Source organism: Trachinotus anak, unplaced genomic scaffold, assembly GCF_046630095.1.
Source record: "Trachinotus anak isolate AG129_WGS33_773 ecotype Australia unplaced genomic scaffold, CSIRO_AGI_Tana_v1 ptg000008l, whole genome shotgun sequence".
In the NCBI taxonomy this organism is placed as follows: Eukaryota; Metazoa; Chordata; class Actinopteri; order Carangiformes; family Carangidae; genus Trachinotus; species Trachinotus anak.
The window spans coordinates 11,847,102-11,861,580 of NW_027273859.1; the positions used below are offsets into that span (position 1 = coordinate 11,847,102).

The 14,479-nt window shown below is 39.7% G+C and overlaps 1 protein-coding gene across 5 annotated transcripts in view; it reads left to right on the forward strand.

Annotated features, from left to right (window-relative positions):
• The window catches only part of mctp1a (multiple C2 domains, transmembrane 1a), a 137,526-nt gene that overhangs the window by 47,948 nt on the left and 75,099 nt on the right, over positions 1–14,479 (forward strand). For all 5 annotated transcript variants that reach the window (XM_071482626.1, XM_071482629.1, XM_071482628.1 and 2 more), the window contains exon 2: positions 330–447. In XM_071482626.1, the coding sequence (XP_071338727.1) occupies positions 330–447 (118 nt within the window). The remainder of the gene's footprint in view (positions 1–329; positions 448–14,479) is intronic.

Here is a 14,479-nt window from a genome sequence, read left to right on the forward strand (position 1 = left end):
ACTGAATGTGATTTATTCAGAGTGTAGTGATCCTGCAGCAAAATTCTTCTCTTACATTTTGAGCATAAACTAACGAAAATAAACTACATCCCAAAAAACCATTACCAAAAGTCTGACATTCATTAGTCAGTAAAAATGTATAAATTATTGGCCATTTTGAAATATCTGTCTAATGTTGGGACCAGAGTCTTGTATGTGCTTGTTGATTATACAGATGTGTACTGCTTTTTTTTGTACTGTATCTTTTACTTTTACCTCTCTTTGTCCTCATGAAAATTATAATGCTGGAATAATTTGGGCTGAATAACTTATGTAACTTCTCTCTACAGGGCATCAGCATTGTGGGGCCCAGTAATGCAGAACCTGTGCGACCCCCTAGTCCAGCCATGTACCAGCTGGATATCGTCCTAAAGAAAGGGAACAACCTGGCCATCCGAGATCGGACAGGTAGGAGCTCAGTTACTTAATACCTGTTACCTCAGCAGCGTTGATGTTTATGTAGAGAGACAGGGCAAACAGCTTTATCAAGCCTCTATTTAGCCAACCAAATGAAAGCTACTCTGTCCTGGTCTCTGTCCGCCTTTCACAGTTGTTTTGTTACTGGTACAGGCAGTGCAGCACCCAGGATGCTACCATCCTCAAAGAATAAAATTGTTTTATGCTTAGTTTTACTGTTATTATATCTTCCGTTCATATGCTATCTTTAGGGGTCTCCCTGTTTTTATTTTCTCAGTGTAATATCTTTTTTCTCCTGTTTTTCACCTCTACTCTTTTTTCCGCTCACATTTTACTCCCTTTCTTCTCTCTCATCTCCCCCCTATGTAGAGTTTTATTAAATCACACATCCAGTTCTCACAGTTCACTCCATTTTCCATGTGTGAAGTGAGATAGAATTACTAGGAATGATGCGGCACATTTAATGAGCATCTAGGCATGAAAAGAACTCAGCTTTGGTTTAAGCTAGGACATTGTACATATCATTTAGAGCCTGGGCAGTCGATGCTAATATGATTTCTTTGTTACTTTTGTGGATTATGACTAAATTATATTTCATATCTTTTCCTTACTTAACCCAGTGGGATAGGTGATCAAAGCTTTTTTTTTGTTTTTTGTTTACTGGAACTAAATACTCTACAGTATGTGACTCTTGCACAGGTCTCAACCATTTGATTTAGTAATCAAAATCAGAGACCTACTCCATAATGGTTGAAGTGCAGCCGGAGTGGCTGTGTTTATGTACTTGAGTCATTGATTTCACTGCATTCCTGATGTGGGAAGAAATAGAGTCCACTCTTTGCACTAGTGTAAAACATATTACCTCACATTAAACCACTCTGATAAACAGTGTTTAACAGTTTTCTGCTTCTTTGGGGTTGGTGTTTGTATGTAATTTAAGTGCAGGACAGATAGCCTCCTGCCCACTCCTGCCCACCACCCTCATACTGTGTATAAGCAGGCGATTATGTCTATGGATAGTGGAAAGGCCAGCCAGCAAAGGCAAGAAAGGCATCACCAACAATGGTTTGGATAGTGATAGATGGCAAGGTCTCATTAGTGGTTGTCGCAGTCGCCATGACGACTGAGCTGAATAAACTGTCCTGCTCTCTCATACATTTTTGTCTGACTACCTGTCCACCCGGATAATGAGCAGTGAGGTGCAGAGCTCACCTGTCCTGTCCTCAGCACTTCACGACAGCTCATTACAGAGAGGAGTAATAACAATCAGTGTTGTAACACATGTTGTTTTGTCACACAAAACACAGAGAAGGCTTCTTTGAAATATTATATATAGTAGTTGATGCCAAATTCTCACAGGCAGTACTGTTAGGACCTTCACATGTTGCTGCTGTTGTATAGCAGGTGAAGGATAAATCTCAGACAGACACAGGATTTACCATTTATTATTTTTCCATTTACCAGACTAGGCTCCCTTGTGAGATATCTAGACTGGGGAAGAGCTGGGTTGTCAAATAAAACTAGTTTGCCGGGAGAAGCAGTTTAATTCTGCTACCTATTGATTCACTAAAAGCCTTGACATGAATTATAGATGATACAAATAGTTTCCGTTTTTTGTCTGCAAATCATTTTGAAGCATCATCTTTTCAGAAATACCTCTGATATATGGCATTTCAGAAATTTCAGCTATTCATATCCAGTGAACCTGGAAGTAAAACTAAAAATAACTGTGCTGAAAGTAGCATCTTAACATGCAGACTGGCATACTAATCAGCTCATTATTCCCTAAACTAGTGTGGCATCAGACCAAGCTGCACAAATCATTGCTTATGGAGTAGCCTGAAGCACTCATCATAAAACACTTTTATCATATTGTAGGGAAATAATGGGTGGAAAACATAGACACTGTGCTAAGGACGGTGAGAGGTGGGAGGTTGGCGCTTTACAAGAAGCTAACAGAAGCACACATTTTTTTTAGACATCGCAGCTCTGATCCATGCATCAGAGTGATGTATGTACCCAGAGACACGGTTGACTGGCCAGACACAAAAGAAGGAAGGAGAGGATCTGAGTGACAATAATTGTCCAATTCCACATTAACACATTGTCTTCTCTTTATGTCCCTTCAGGGAAGTTCCAGGTGATAAAGGGAGCCTTTTTATGGTTGAGTGAGGGCACAAGGGCAAGGGATAAATTAAAGTTGAAATTAAGTAGCCCTCACAGCCGATTCAAGGATGTGTTGCTATAACAAAATTCAGGTTCAGGAGATGAAAGTAACAAAAATAATATGCTTTAAAAGAATTACACTGGAGAATCAGTAATTGCAGCAAAATATTGGAAAGAAGAAATCAAATTGTGCCAAATTATTCTTTGGCTGTTTAATTTTCCACAGGAGTACTCCTTACTTTCTTTACAATAATTAATTAGGGCTGAAGTTCTTTATCTATTTTTGATTGCAATAATAAAAAAGCCTGTCTGTTTTTTTATTGCAATCTGTGCATAATGCAGTGTTGTAAATGAATGCTAAGTAGAAGATTCACTAACTTGTCTTACATTTGTACCCAGAGTTTCTTCCCAAAGTGCTGTTTTATCAACCAACTTCTCCAAACTCTCGTCACAGTGACTTGAAAATACCCTGCATTTTTTATACCCTTGTTGGAAAGGATGAAAATTACTTTTTACTTCATAAAAATTTGAATCAAATTTTAGCCATTTGATAATTAGACCCTCAGTTTGAGAAACGACAACATCTGGAAGCAGACATTTCATGCTGAGTCTGTTATAACCAAATAAATATTCTTTTGGACCCAAAAGCAGAACACGGACTCAGTCGTGCAAGTTGAATAGATTTTATTGTGAAGAGCTGTTTGGTTGACTTGGACTGGATGAAGACTGTGGCGCAGGCAGGTGAGGAATGGTGGAGTGGAGGTTCTGGGGTGGAGGCTGCTGGGTCGATGAGGTGGCAGAGGGGCAGGCAGGTGGTGAGTGACTGAATGCTGGATCCTTCAAGGATGGTACACAAATACAGGCAGGCAGACATGAGGTGAATAATCCTGAGGCACAGGGAGAGTAAGGTTAGACTGTAGTTGTAGACTGTAGAGTAAGGTTAGCCAGGGTTGAAGTACTGCTGGGCTAAAGAGATGATGGGACTCAGGTGTGCTGGCTGCAGCAGTCAGGAGGGGGAGAAGAGTGGAGCCGGTGGGGAGCTGAAGGGAATGCCACGCCCCGAGACAGAGAGAGAGAGAGAGAGAGAGAGAGAGAGAGACAATAACACAGGAAACTCAAGGGAAGGGTGAAAACGCTGGAGACAAAAGAAAAAAAGGGAACACACCTGGAGCCTTGACCAGGCCCATGACAGAGCCAACTGCAATACCACTGACTTCACAGACTCAGACTTTTGCCTGTTTCTACAAAATGTCTCCAAAGGCTCAGTGTTGTGCCTCTTTTAAAACAACACGTGCTAGGGAGTTAGCACGAGAAGAACTTTAAATCTGCAAGGCTCACCTGCAAGCACTATATATAGTTTTTGTACCCTGAGAACACTCTACAGTAACATTTTCCAAACAGGATTTCATCAGATTTGACGAATTATTTAGCTCATAAATAGTATTAAACTTAAAGCACTTTTTATCTGAACTACATATGAAACATAATCCTCTCTTTACTGGTTAAAAAAAGTCTTTTCTCCATATGTCACGAGGTGTCACATTTCTCATGAGACATTTTGAACCTCCTGTGACCTCCTCATTAATTTCTGCTGAGCATGCAGGTGCATGTCTGAGAGGGTGCAACGCTTAGGGCAGAGGGTGGACATGTGAGCCACAGACACAGTGGATGCATTGACACGACATAATGGCAAAACCAATGTATCATTATACAAATACCTATGTGTCAACCTATGATGGTATTTTACTATTTGCTATTTTTCCTTTTGCATCTTTTACTGAGCAAGAACACTGACGACACATTTCTCAAAGTTTGCAGATTCACTTAACCTGTTCTTTTTTACTCTCTTGCTTGCATTCAAACATGCCGTCTTGTAAGTAAAGCTGCAGGTGCTTTCGTGCTGTTTACTGTACAGAGCGTAGTATGAATATCCATGTACATGTCGTATTGTATGGATCTTTAGGTAAAATTGTATTCTAGATAGCCATTGACTTTAGGGACCTATTTATTCTCTCGGTGCTCAGAGGTTGGTTGTTGTCTTGCTGAGCCATGAGCCATCACAGAATACAGACCTCCAAAGGAGGATTTCCTTCACCCTCAGAAGACAGTTCAAAGGCTGTCTGATAAACAGTAAGGATGTATCACTCACTCACTTGTCTGGTGTTAAACAGACAAAGGCCATTTGGGAGCATTTTCAATACAACGACAGTAACTTAGTGGCATTGTCATCAGTCTCTCTTGAGGCTGCAGAGTTAAGTCATTTCACAGTTTGCTGCCAGGAGAGACAGCCAACACTTTGACATGGTTTAATATTATGGCAGGATAACAGTATACGCTGGAAATGGATGAATGAAGTAGACATCAAGTAGGTAGATGTATTTCACAGTTGTATCAAAGCACATAAGATGAGTCTACCCTGATGATGTGGTTTTTCATCTAATCCGGTTCATTCACGCCTGCCCCTGATGATAATGTATTGAATTCAATCAGTAGGAAGATAGACATTAAAAGCAGTGAATACGAAGGAGCAGGAGTGATAGCCACAATGCATTAGCCAGTGGCCATTTATGTTGCCACAAAAGCAGTCTTTAAGTAACTTATTTTCTTTTTCATGTTTATTGCTCCAGCCCAGTAAATTCTACCTGTCAAAAAAGCATGCTTTGAATTTCACTGTATCCTATATGGGTAATATCCTGTTGTATCTCCAGGGCCCCAACCCTGTCTTAGCTGTCACATTTGATAAGCTGCCAATGGGAGACTCTGCAGCTTTGTAGGTGACCTCATATCAAACACGCTGCCCTCTGTCTTTACCCCTAATTCCCTGTGGGTGATGTACCACAAGGTGAAGCTTGTCTGTAGTCTAAGATCTGACAAGTCGTCTTCACCTTTCCACCTCGCAATTACTTTGTGTGTGCATGTGTGTCAGAGGGTGTACAGGAAACATATTCACGAACATCAACATCAACATTACCGTCTTCACTTAACAGAAAATAACAGCATGTGAATGCTGTTGACAGAGATGGTGAAAATTGTGTAACTTAACATTAAAAGAATCTGGTCATGGTGGAGGATGATTTTTCTTTCGTGCTGTCTGCTGATGTGGCCACCCAAGATATTTCAAAATCAAGATGTAGGCAAAATAGCTGTCCACATTGTAGCTACAGTATCTGTCCACCAAGTTAACTTTAACTTTAACAAAGATCAACAGTTAATCTTACACACTAGAGACACTAAAGACAGATTTGTCATTGTTAAATACAACCCCTTTCTTCTGGACAGTATGTGTGCATGTGTGTATGTTTGTGTATGAGTATTGTGTGTGTGCTGCAGACATATAGTATACTGGATGTTTTTCAACACACATGTTCATTCAATTTATCTCTGTGGATCTAGTCAAGTGTTTACTTGACCTGTGTAGCTCTTCAAAGTCAGCTTGTTTTATTTTTGTAATATATTATGCCTCTAAAGTGAATGGTATAGTCCCTCACAGGCTCTGAAACTCTGAGGAGTGGATTTCACCACCAGAACTATTCCTGCTGCTCTACACTTCTTGAGTAATGAGGGATAATTATGCAAATGCACCAAGTGCAGGTTTTAATACATAGAGTTTACTGTACTGCATTTTAGGCATAGTTTAGTTTCATTTGTATGCTGGACTGTTAAATTGTTGCTATTGTTCCTGATGGTAAATAGTTCTCAGCCAACATTGAACTGCTATTAAAAAGAAGGATAAAGCATCTGCTTGAGCTGCAACCTAATCGTTATCTCTTGAGACAGACTTTTTGCTGTGCCCTCATAAATCATAACTGTTTGTTGAAAGAATACCTTGTTTTTAGCTTCTCATGCCATTGTGACGTAAATGTACAACATCTCAATCATAACAGTTATAATCAGTTTTTGAGATGTAGTACAGATCAACTACAGATTCTCAACATTAATTATGAGTAGTGGTGCAAGTTTTGGAGCTAAAAATGTGAACCATTTGCAGTAGATGACCATAGGAACCACACTACTGTCAGTACAGTATCTTTTATATTTATCTGAGACCACTGAGGTTTTTTTTTCTCTATTGAAACTCAGCTAGAATTTTTATTATGGAGCATTTGTGCACCATGTGGTAGACACTAGACTAGGTAAACTCCAACATAATGATGTTGTGGGTGTATCCTATCGTTAGTGCTTTATCCCATGCTGCTTATTATCTTCCCTCCTCTGGGTAATATTCCTCTCATCCTCTTTTACCTGCTGTCTGTGATTTTCTCATCGCTTCCTCTCATGAAGTGTTTGATTTCTCTCTCTCGTTGCATATTTTCTTGTTCTCTACTTTTGCTTTCATGTTGCCAATCCAGTTATCCCCGCTTTTGTTGTCAAGCTACATAAACCGTTCCATTTATAAGAAGCGTACAGCTGTCTAAATGTGAGGCGTGGAATAAGTTTATCAGACTTTGGATTGTAAAATCTGCAGTGAATTATCAGTTTAATCAAACAGATGACAGACTGGCTAACTCTACTGTAGGTGTATAAGTAGCCTAAACAGGCTACTGTGTCTTGGCCCTGTAGACTTTTAGACACAATTTTCCAACAACTAATGTTATGTCATATATTTCTGCAGGTTTAAAATGTAATACAATTTTATGAATTACTAAATTAAGTCCAAATGTAATTTGTCTATAAGTTGGATGAGCAGTCCTGTGTAGGGGATGCATCGGCATGTATCTTTGTCCTTACACATCCCCACTACAAACTACTTTAATATGATCCCTATAAGACTTAGTAATGACTGGCCAGATGGTTGTAGTCTCTGTTATTTGCATGTACTGTCACATTTTGTGTTCATTATAGAGTACATGTGTGCTCTATGTGTATGTATGCGTGTGCTTGCGTGCATATTTAAAGGACTAATATTAGTGTGGAGTTTTACAGTGATTAGTACAGCTAGGAGCAGTGAGACTACAACGTGCCTAATTATCTCGTCTGCTGCACAACAGTTTCTTAAGACGTAAAAACAGTGAGAGAGTCAGTGCTTGACATTACTGTCGGCATGTTGTCTCTTATTTTATCTCAAGTCCCCTTCGTTGCCTTCTTACCTCACACTATTGTCCCAGACGCTGTGCTGTTATCTGCTTTATTTTTGTTTTGTGCTCATTCAGCCCAGATGTATTAAGCAGGGGATCTTACTGTTATGGTATCTCACACTTCTTTTTTTTAAATTACAGCAAAGTCATGTTGCACATTGTTAAAGGTTTATTTGAGGTAAATGTCATTGGAAGACAGGAAAGTAACCTCCTCACAGCATTAAGCGATAATAGGCAGAGGCATGCATGTATGTGATTGTGGGTCATTGTAATGAGGCAGACTACCCATCTGTCAGCATCCCGTGATGGAGTTTCTTGTCTTTGTGGCCTTAACCAATATGTCCTCTTGCATTCTGGGTAATTGAAACTCCCCAGAGCTGCAATCATTCGTCAGTCCTGACACCACACATGGGCCAGGGACTCACTCACACACACATGCACACTCGATTTGCAGCCACACACAGCTACAATCTGAGAGTGAGGCTGTTCCAGGTTTGCAGCTTGAGCATGACTGAAGGTTTTATGGTCAGCTTTACCACATTTTTCTTCTCTGCTGTTCTCACATCTCATGACAAGCATCAGTGAGTCTCCTCTGTGAAGTGTTTCTTAATAACAGAGTTTTGGACAGGCAGTGTGTTGGCAATCTCTGAACGGGTCGTCCTGAACTCTATATTAGTGATGCAGTGGGTCACAAGAAGAGGAAAAAGTGCTGAGTGACAAGGGATGTCACCACAACTGATACTAAGTTGATGCCAAAATTCTGAAAATGTAATGGTACTTGTTTTTCTAAAGTACCATATGTACCATAGATGTCGTACTGGAGATGCGATTCCTCCAGGATTGACGAGGGCAGTATAATAACTCTTCAAGGGTTCTAGTCTGACATTTAACTCGAAGAGAAGAAGAAGAAGGCAGGCATGGTACACAATAACAACAGCACGTGGAATAAGTGCTGGTGCTAGAATAGGTCCTCAGCTACTTTTGGTGGAAAACACACCAAGACTGGTTATTGAGATGTTTTGTATTAGATGTGGATCACCAGGGACACGTCATAGACTAAAAGTCAGTATGCAAACGGTGCCGTAGAGCATTTCAAATGAAAGGAGAAAACACCTCAAACTTGTCTAAGCAGCTCAAAGACATCCGGGTTTGTACACATAGTTTAGGCTGAGTGAGTGTTCATGTTCATGTCCTAAAATCTTATCTTCTTGCATGCATTTTGCAATAAGATAAATCATTTCTTATTAGATTAAATCTAATAAATCATTTCTTAGCCTTTTGTCAGGGCAGACCTGACACTTCAAAATTAGCACAGGTAACAACTAATGAACCTATCCAGGTTCTATTCCTGGACCTGGAACACCTATATGGGATTTAATTGTTTGTTATGTTGTTAATTACACCTGCTTTCACCACCAAGGCTACATACATAAAGAGTAAGAGTTTAATGTTATCCAAGGTTTCACCAGACGTCATTAGCTCCTCACTGAAGGTTAATGATACTTTTTGGGCATTTTTTTGGGGGGGCATTTTTTGCCTTTATTAATAGGACAGCAGAGAGTGACAGGAAAGGGGCAGAGAGAGAGGGGGAATGACACACAGGAAAGAGTCGGGCCGGTCGGGAGTTGAACCAGCACTCGCCTGCTAGGAGCATCAGCTCATGTGGTACGCGCCCTAACCACTCCGCCATCGGGCCACCCGTTAATGATACATTTTAAAAAGTTAAACTTTTTCAGCTTTTGTGGAGGTGGTATTTTTTCCAGGAAAGGTATATTTGATGCAACAGTGTGTCACTGAGAACAGGTACTGTATCTGTAATGTAACAGTTTTTTTTTTACTTATTGGAAAAAGATCTGTGAATCCTGGCTGTGATATATGTAACATTATTTCTAACCAGTGCATAAAAAACATCTTGTATTACTGTGCATTTTTGTGGTGCAGTATATCTACTGTGTAGTGTCCCATCTCAGCTATTGTATATTCTATTATTTTCTGTGGGAGTCAGTTTCCCCTCATAGTATTTGAAAACTAAACAACTGGGCTGTTTGGTAAACGGAAACAGCACTGATTTCATACTGACATTATGCATAATTGATGCTTTTTTAATGCTATCAGCAGGCGGTTTGTCATCCATATTCATTGTATTTGGCTACTGTAAATATTTGTCAGATGTGTCAGATCTACAAGGCTTTACTCTAGTTCAAATCATATTTTTCCATAATTAACCAATAAGAAATTTGGGTTTGCTTGTTATTTAATGTGTAATTGGGTTCTTTGTGTTTAGAGCTATCTCTGTCACTTTCTTCTCAGAGCATTCTCGTGCTTGTAATGTGTATTGTGTGAGAAAGATAGATAAATCTGTGTCTGTCTTTTTCACTATTTATTTGAGTAGTATTAAAGGAACAAGCATAACGCTTAGGGTTTTACTATAGTAGCCTACTGTAATATTCAAAACAATGAGATAATAGTTTGTAATGTAGTATGATACTTATTTTTAGAACATAATATTACACTGTCCTCTGTAGAAATGTAATTACCTACTGATATATTATCAGTTAATAATTCAGGACCATTTGTCCGCCCTGTGCTGACACAGAAAGCTATTGATCATGAATATGTAATGAGTATCTACAGATTTATGGTGAAAATGAGGAAGCAGAATAATTCACATATCAGTGTGAAGCCATATAACAGAAAATAGCCCATTTTACTGTCTTTCACCCTGCACTCAGTAACATAACAATGTACTTTTCATTATCTTATTAAAGACACTTGACCAAGACAGTGTTTTCAATAGGTCTGAACATGACCTTAACGTCATATTGTGCCATTTAACTGCAGCAGAAGTGTCCTCGCCACAGCATACATATCCAAGAACTGTCTGCTCTGCCTCCTACTGTCTCAGACAGATAGGAGTCATCCTTTGTTTTGTGCCAGAAGTTTTCATCCAAGGTCAGGACTTTATATTTGACATTGCTGTCATGAGTTCTGCCTGTTTCTGCCACTCAGAACAATCAACTACACAAATGTTTGGCCTTGAATGTGTGTGTTTGTTTGCACTAATGGGTGCTTATGTATGTGAATGAGGGAGATACAGTAGTGACCGAAAGTGAGTGAGCACTGACTGTAGTGGTACTTTTGTCAATGGAATGACCACTTGTGTGTGTGTTTGTGTCTCAGTGCAATAAATGCCTCACACATTGATTGCACAAACACATAGACAGGCACAAAGTTGTTCATCTTCCTTTATGAGTTCTTCCTTTTATGTGTAAAATGAACACATCCTCAATTATTGCTCAGTGGGCTCGTGTGGAGCACTGGGAGGCATACTCGCATGCCCTTGGACTGTTGACAAAAACTGAAGATAATTATAACAAATAGAGTCCCACATACATTCAAGGTGATACTATACTATATTACAGTATTACATACTAATACATTACTGTTATTATAGCTACGCTTAATGTGCAGTGATGGTGGTTGGAGATGCTGCATCTCTGTAATTATGAAATAATTGTCAGGTGCTGGTCAAACTTCATCATTTACAGACCAGGTAACAGACATGTTACCTGGTCAACACACTGGAGCAGCTCATTATTTTGACACTAGATGCACCCTCATCTTTGCAATGATGCTGATTTTGCAAATCTTCTTCATTTTACCCTGAGGCAAAATGAGTGCTTCCTGATGTGTGAGCAGGCGGCCAGATGATACGATGAGAATATGTCAGTGCCAAAACTTTCCCTGAATACCTGCAGCGGAAAAGAAATCAGCTGGAAGTTTGTGAGATGAGGCTTAGTAATGCAATTAAATTCAGGGAGCTAGAGAGGAGTGAAAGAAAAGAAAAGGAAAATGGTAAGATGGGGAAAGAAAGGAAGTTGTTTTATGTGGGAGAAACAGACAGACAGAAAGAGAGAGAGAGAGAGCATCAAAAGAAGTTGAGTCTTCAAACCAAATCGGGCAAATAAATGGCACAATTGGATTTAGTCAAGTGCATCAATAAAATTAAAAGCTACTGCAGATCAGAGAGAGAAAAAATAACTGAATAAGCAGAGTAGGGACTTTTATTCAGACATAGCCTCTGAGTGAGTGTATGTTGTGCATGGATGCACACTGCCTCCCATTGGTAACAACTGGTATATTATGAATTGGACAGAGGTGTGTGCACATTATGATCACATGCTTCAGCAAAGTATGATTATGCACAGGCGGTCCTGTTTGTGTGTGATGCTTTTGTTCCAAACATCCTGGACTAGAGAAACTTAAAGGTGATCACTTTGCTTTGTTTGCCAATATAACAGAAAATCCTTGGATTTAGTATCAACATGTAATAACATGATGTGTCTTACTGTGTCACCATATGTATTAGCAGACTTTGTCATTGAGTTTCCCTCACTTCTCAGTCGCAGTTAGCAGTCCAAATGTACACTAAATGTACAGACACATATACATACTTTACATGCAAAAAACAGCACATGTGCACAAGACCCTGACAGCAGTTATCACAAATGAATTGTACCTTTGTACTATATTTTGTAATATTTGAACATATATATTTGGTTAATTTGAAACTGAATTACAATTGAAAAGGTTTTGTTGGTCAAAAGCTAACAAATATTTTGTTAGCGTTAACCCTTGTATTAAATAACCATTCAAATGGTTATAGCAGGTTTTATTAGTGGGGGCTTTAGTTTACAGTTGGATCACTGGGTTGTGCTTTTTAAGCTTGCTGTTGTTGCATTCTCAGGTGTCTGGCAGGGCAGCCTGGCTTACTGGCAGACAGACACAGTGAGCAGTTTTTTTATGGCCGCTGCCCATTAGGGGTTCAGAAGAGATAAATGTGTGGTGGATTATGTTTTCAGCTGCCTGTCAGGAAGACAGAGAGCAGCTATCAAAAGCAAGTCTATCAGGGGCTTGTAGATCTGCCTATGTGCCACACCCAACACAAATTTACCAGCTGTTTGCACCACTGGGTCCTCTCATAAACACATTTGTTTATACTCTCAGCTACTAATACAGTATTTAGTGGTTGGTTTCAGTGGCATAATAGAAGATTAATAGATTAACACCTTTATATGAACCACTCAGTGTCTCGTTGTGTCCTTGGCAATTTCTCCTCATTCATGAATCCACCCACCAGTCTGTGGATCCAGGGGTTATTCCAGAAAGGAGGATTAGGGAGTTAACTATGTCTTTGATATGAAAATTCAGGGAAATCCTGGATTTCCGGTTTTAAGAATGGTCTCTCACAGAAAAGCCCCTGATATAGGGTTTACTTTGTCCCTGTCTGCTACTATGGTAACCTAGAGGCATTCAGAAAGTATTCAGACCCCTTCACTTTTTTTATGTTTTGTTATGTTGCAGCCTCATGCTTAAGTCATTGAAATTCATTTTTCCCCTCATCAAGCTACACTGAATGTCCCATAATGATGAAGTAAAAACAGAATTTTAGAAATGTTTACAGGAATTAATTGAAAAGGTAAAAACTGAAATATCACATTATTCAAATCCTTTGCTGTGAGACTTGAACTTAAGCTCAGGTGTGTCCCATTAATCTTTATCTTCTTGGAGATGTCTCCACACATTGATTTGAGTCCACCTGTGGTAAATTCAGCTGATTGGACATGATTTGGAAAGGCACACATAAGGTCTATATAAGGTCACACATATCAGAGCCAAAACCAAGCCATGAGGTTGGAGGCAGGATTGCGAAGGACTCTTAGGCTGTGAGAAACAAGATTCTCCTGTCAGATGAAACCAAGATTGAACTGTTTGACCTCAGTTCCAAGCATCATGTCTGGAGGAAACCAGGCGTTGCTCACCACGTGCCCAATACCATGCCAGCGATGAAGCATGGTGGTGGCAGCATCATGCTGTGGGGGTGTTTTTCATTGCCAGGGACAAGGAGACTGGTCAAGGTTGAGGGAAAGGTGAGCGGAGCAAAATACAGAAATATTCATAAAAAAAAATCATAGCTGTCAGGACATCAGACTGGGCCAATGGTTACCCTTCCAACAGAACAATGAATCTAAGCACACACCAATAACAGCTCACATACAACTCTCATTGTCCTCGAATGGCCCAGCTGGAGCCCTGACTTGAACCCAATCGAACATTTTCTGGAGAGACCTGAAAACAGCTTCCCACCGAGGGTCCGCATCCAATATCCCCAAATCCAGTTGTGCAAATTTTGTGCGTCACATGCAAGAAGACTTTTCTTTTTGATAAATTAGCAAAAATTCTGTTTTCACTGTGTCATTTATGTTGAGTGCAGATTGATTGAAAATTTTATTTAAATGATTTTCTCATAACATAACAAAACATGAAAAAAGTGAAGGGATCAAAATACTTTCTGAATGCACTGTATCCCCTGTAACTAACCTGGGATGTGACGTATTAACTTAGCAGCTGCTTCTTAGGTAAACATCATGTTAGAAGTTGAACTTTGAGCCATGAAAGTCAACCAGTTTTAATATCTTTCAGCCTGGTCTCACCAGTACTGCCTCTGGAAGATTAGTTGTATTTTATTGGAGTTCAGATGACTAATTCTTGCCCAGGTTAGTTTGGGGTATTTTGATTTAGCCCATAAGCATCAGCACTAATGCCACTCAATAGTAGAAAGACAGAAAATCACTTTTTACCTTCCATGGCTGCACTTCAGTGTCTGTGGAACCTACTTACCTTTGCCACTTCATCAGTGTGTGACACATTGCCTCCTTATACCCATTCTCCCCTTACTCAGCACTTCCATTTCACAGCCTACCGCCCATAAGGTGGACAAA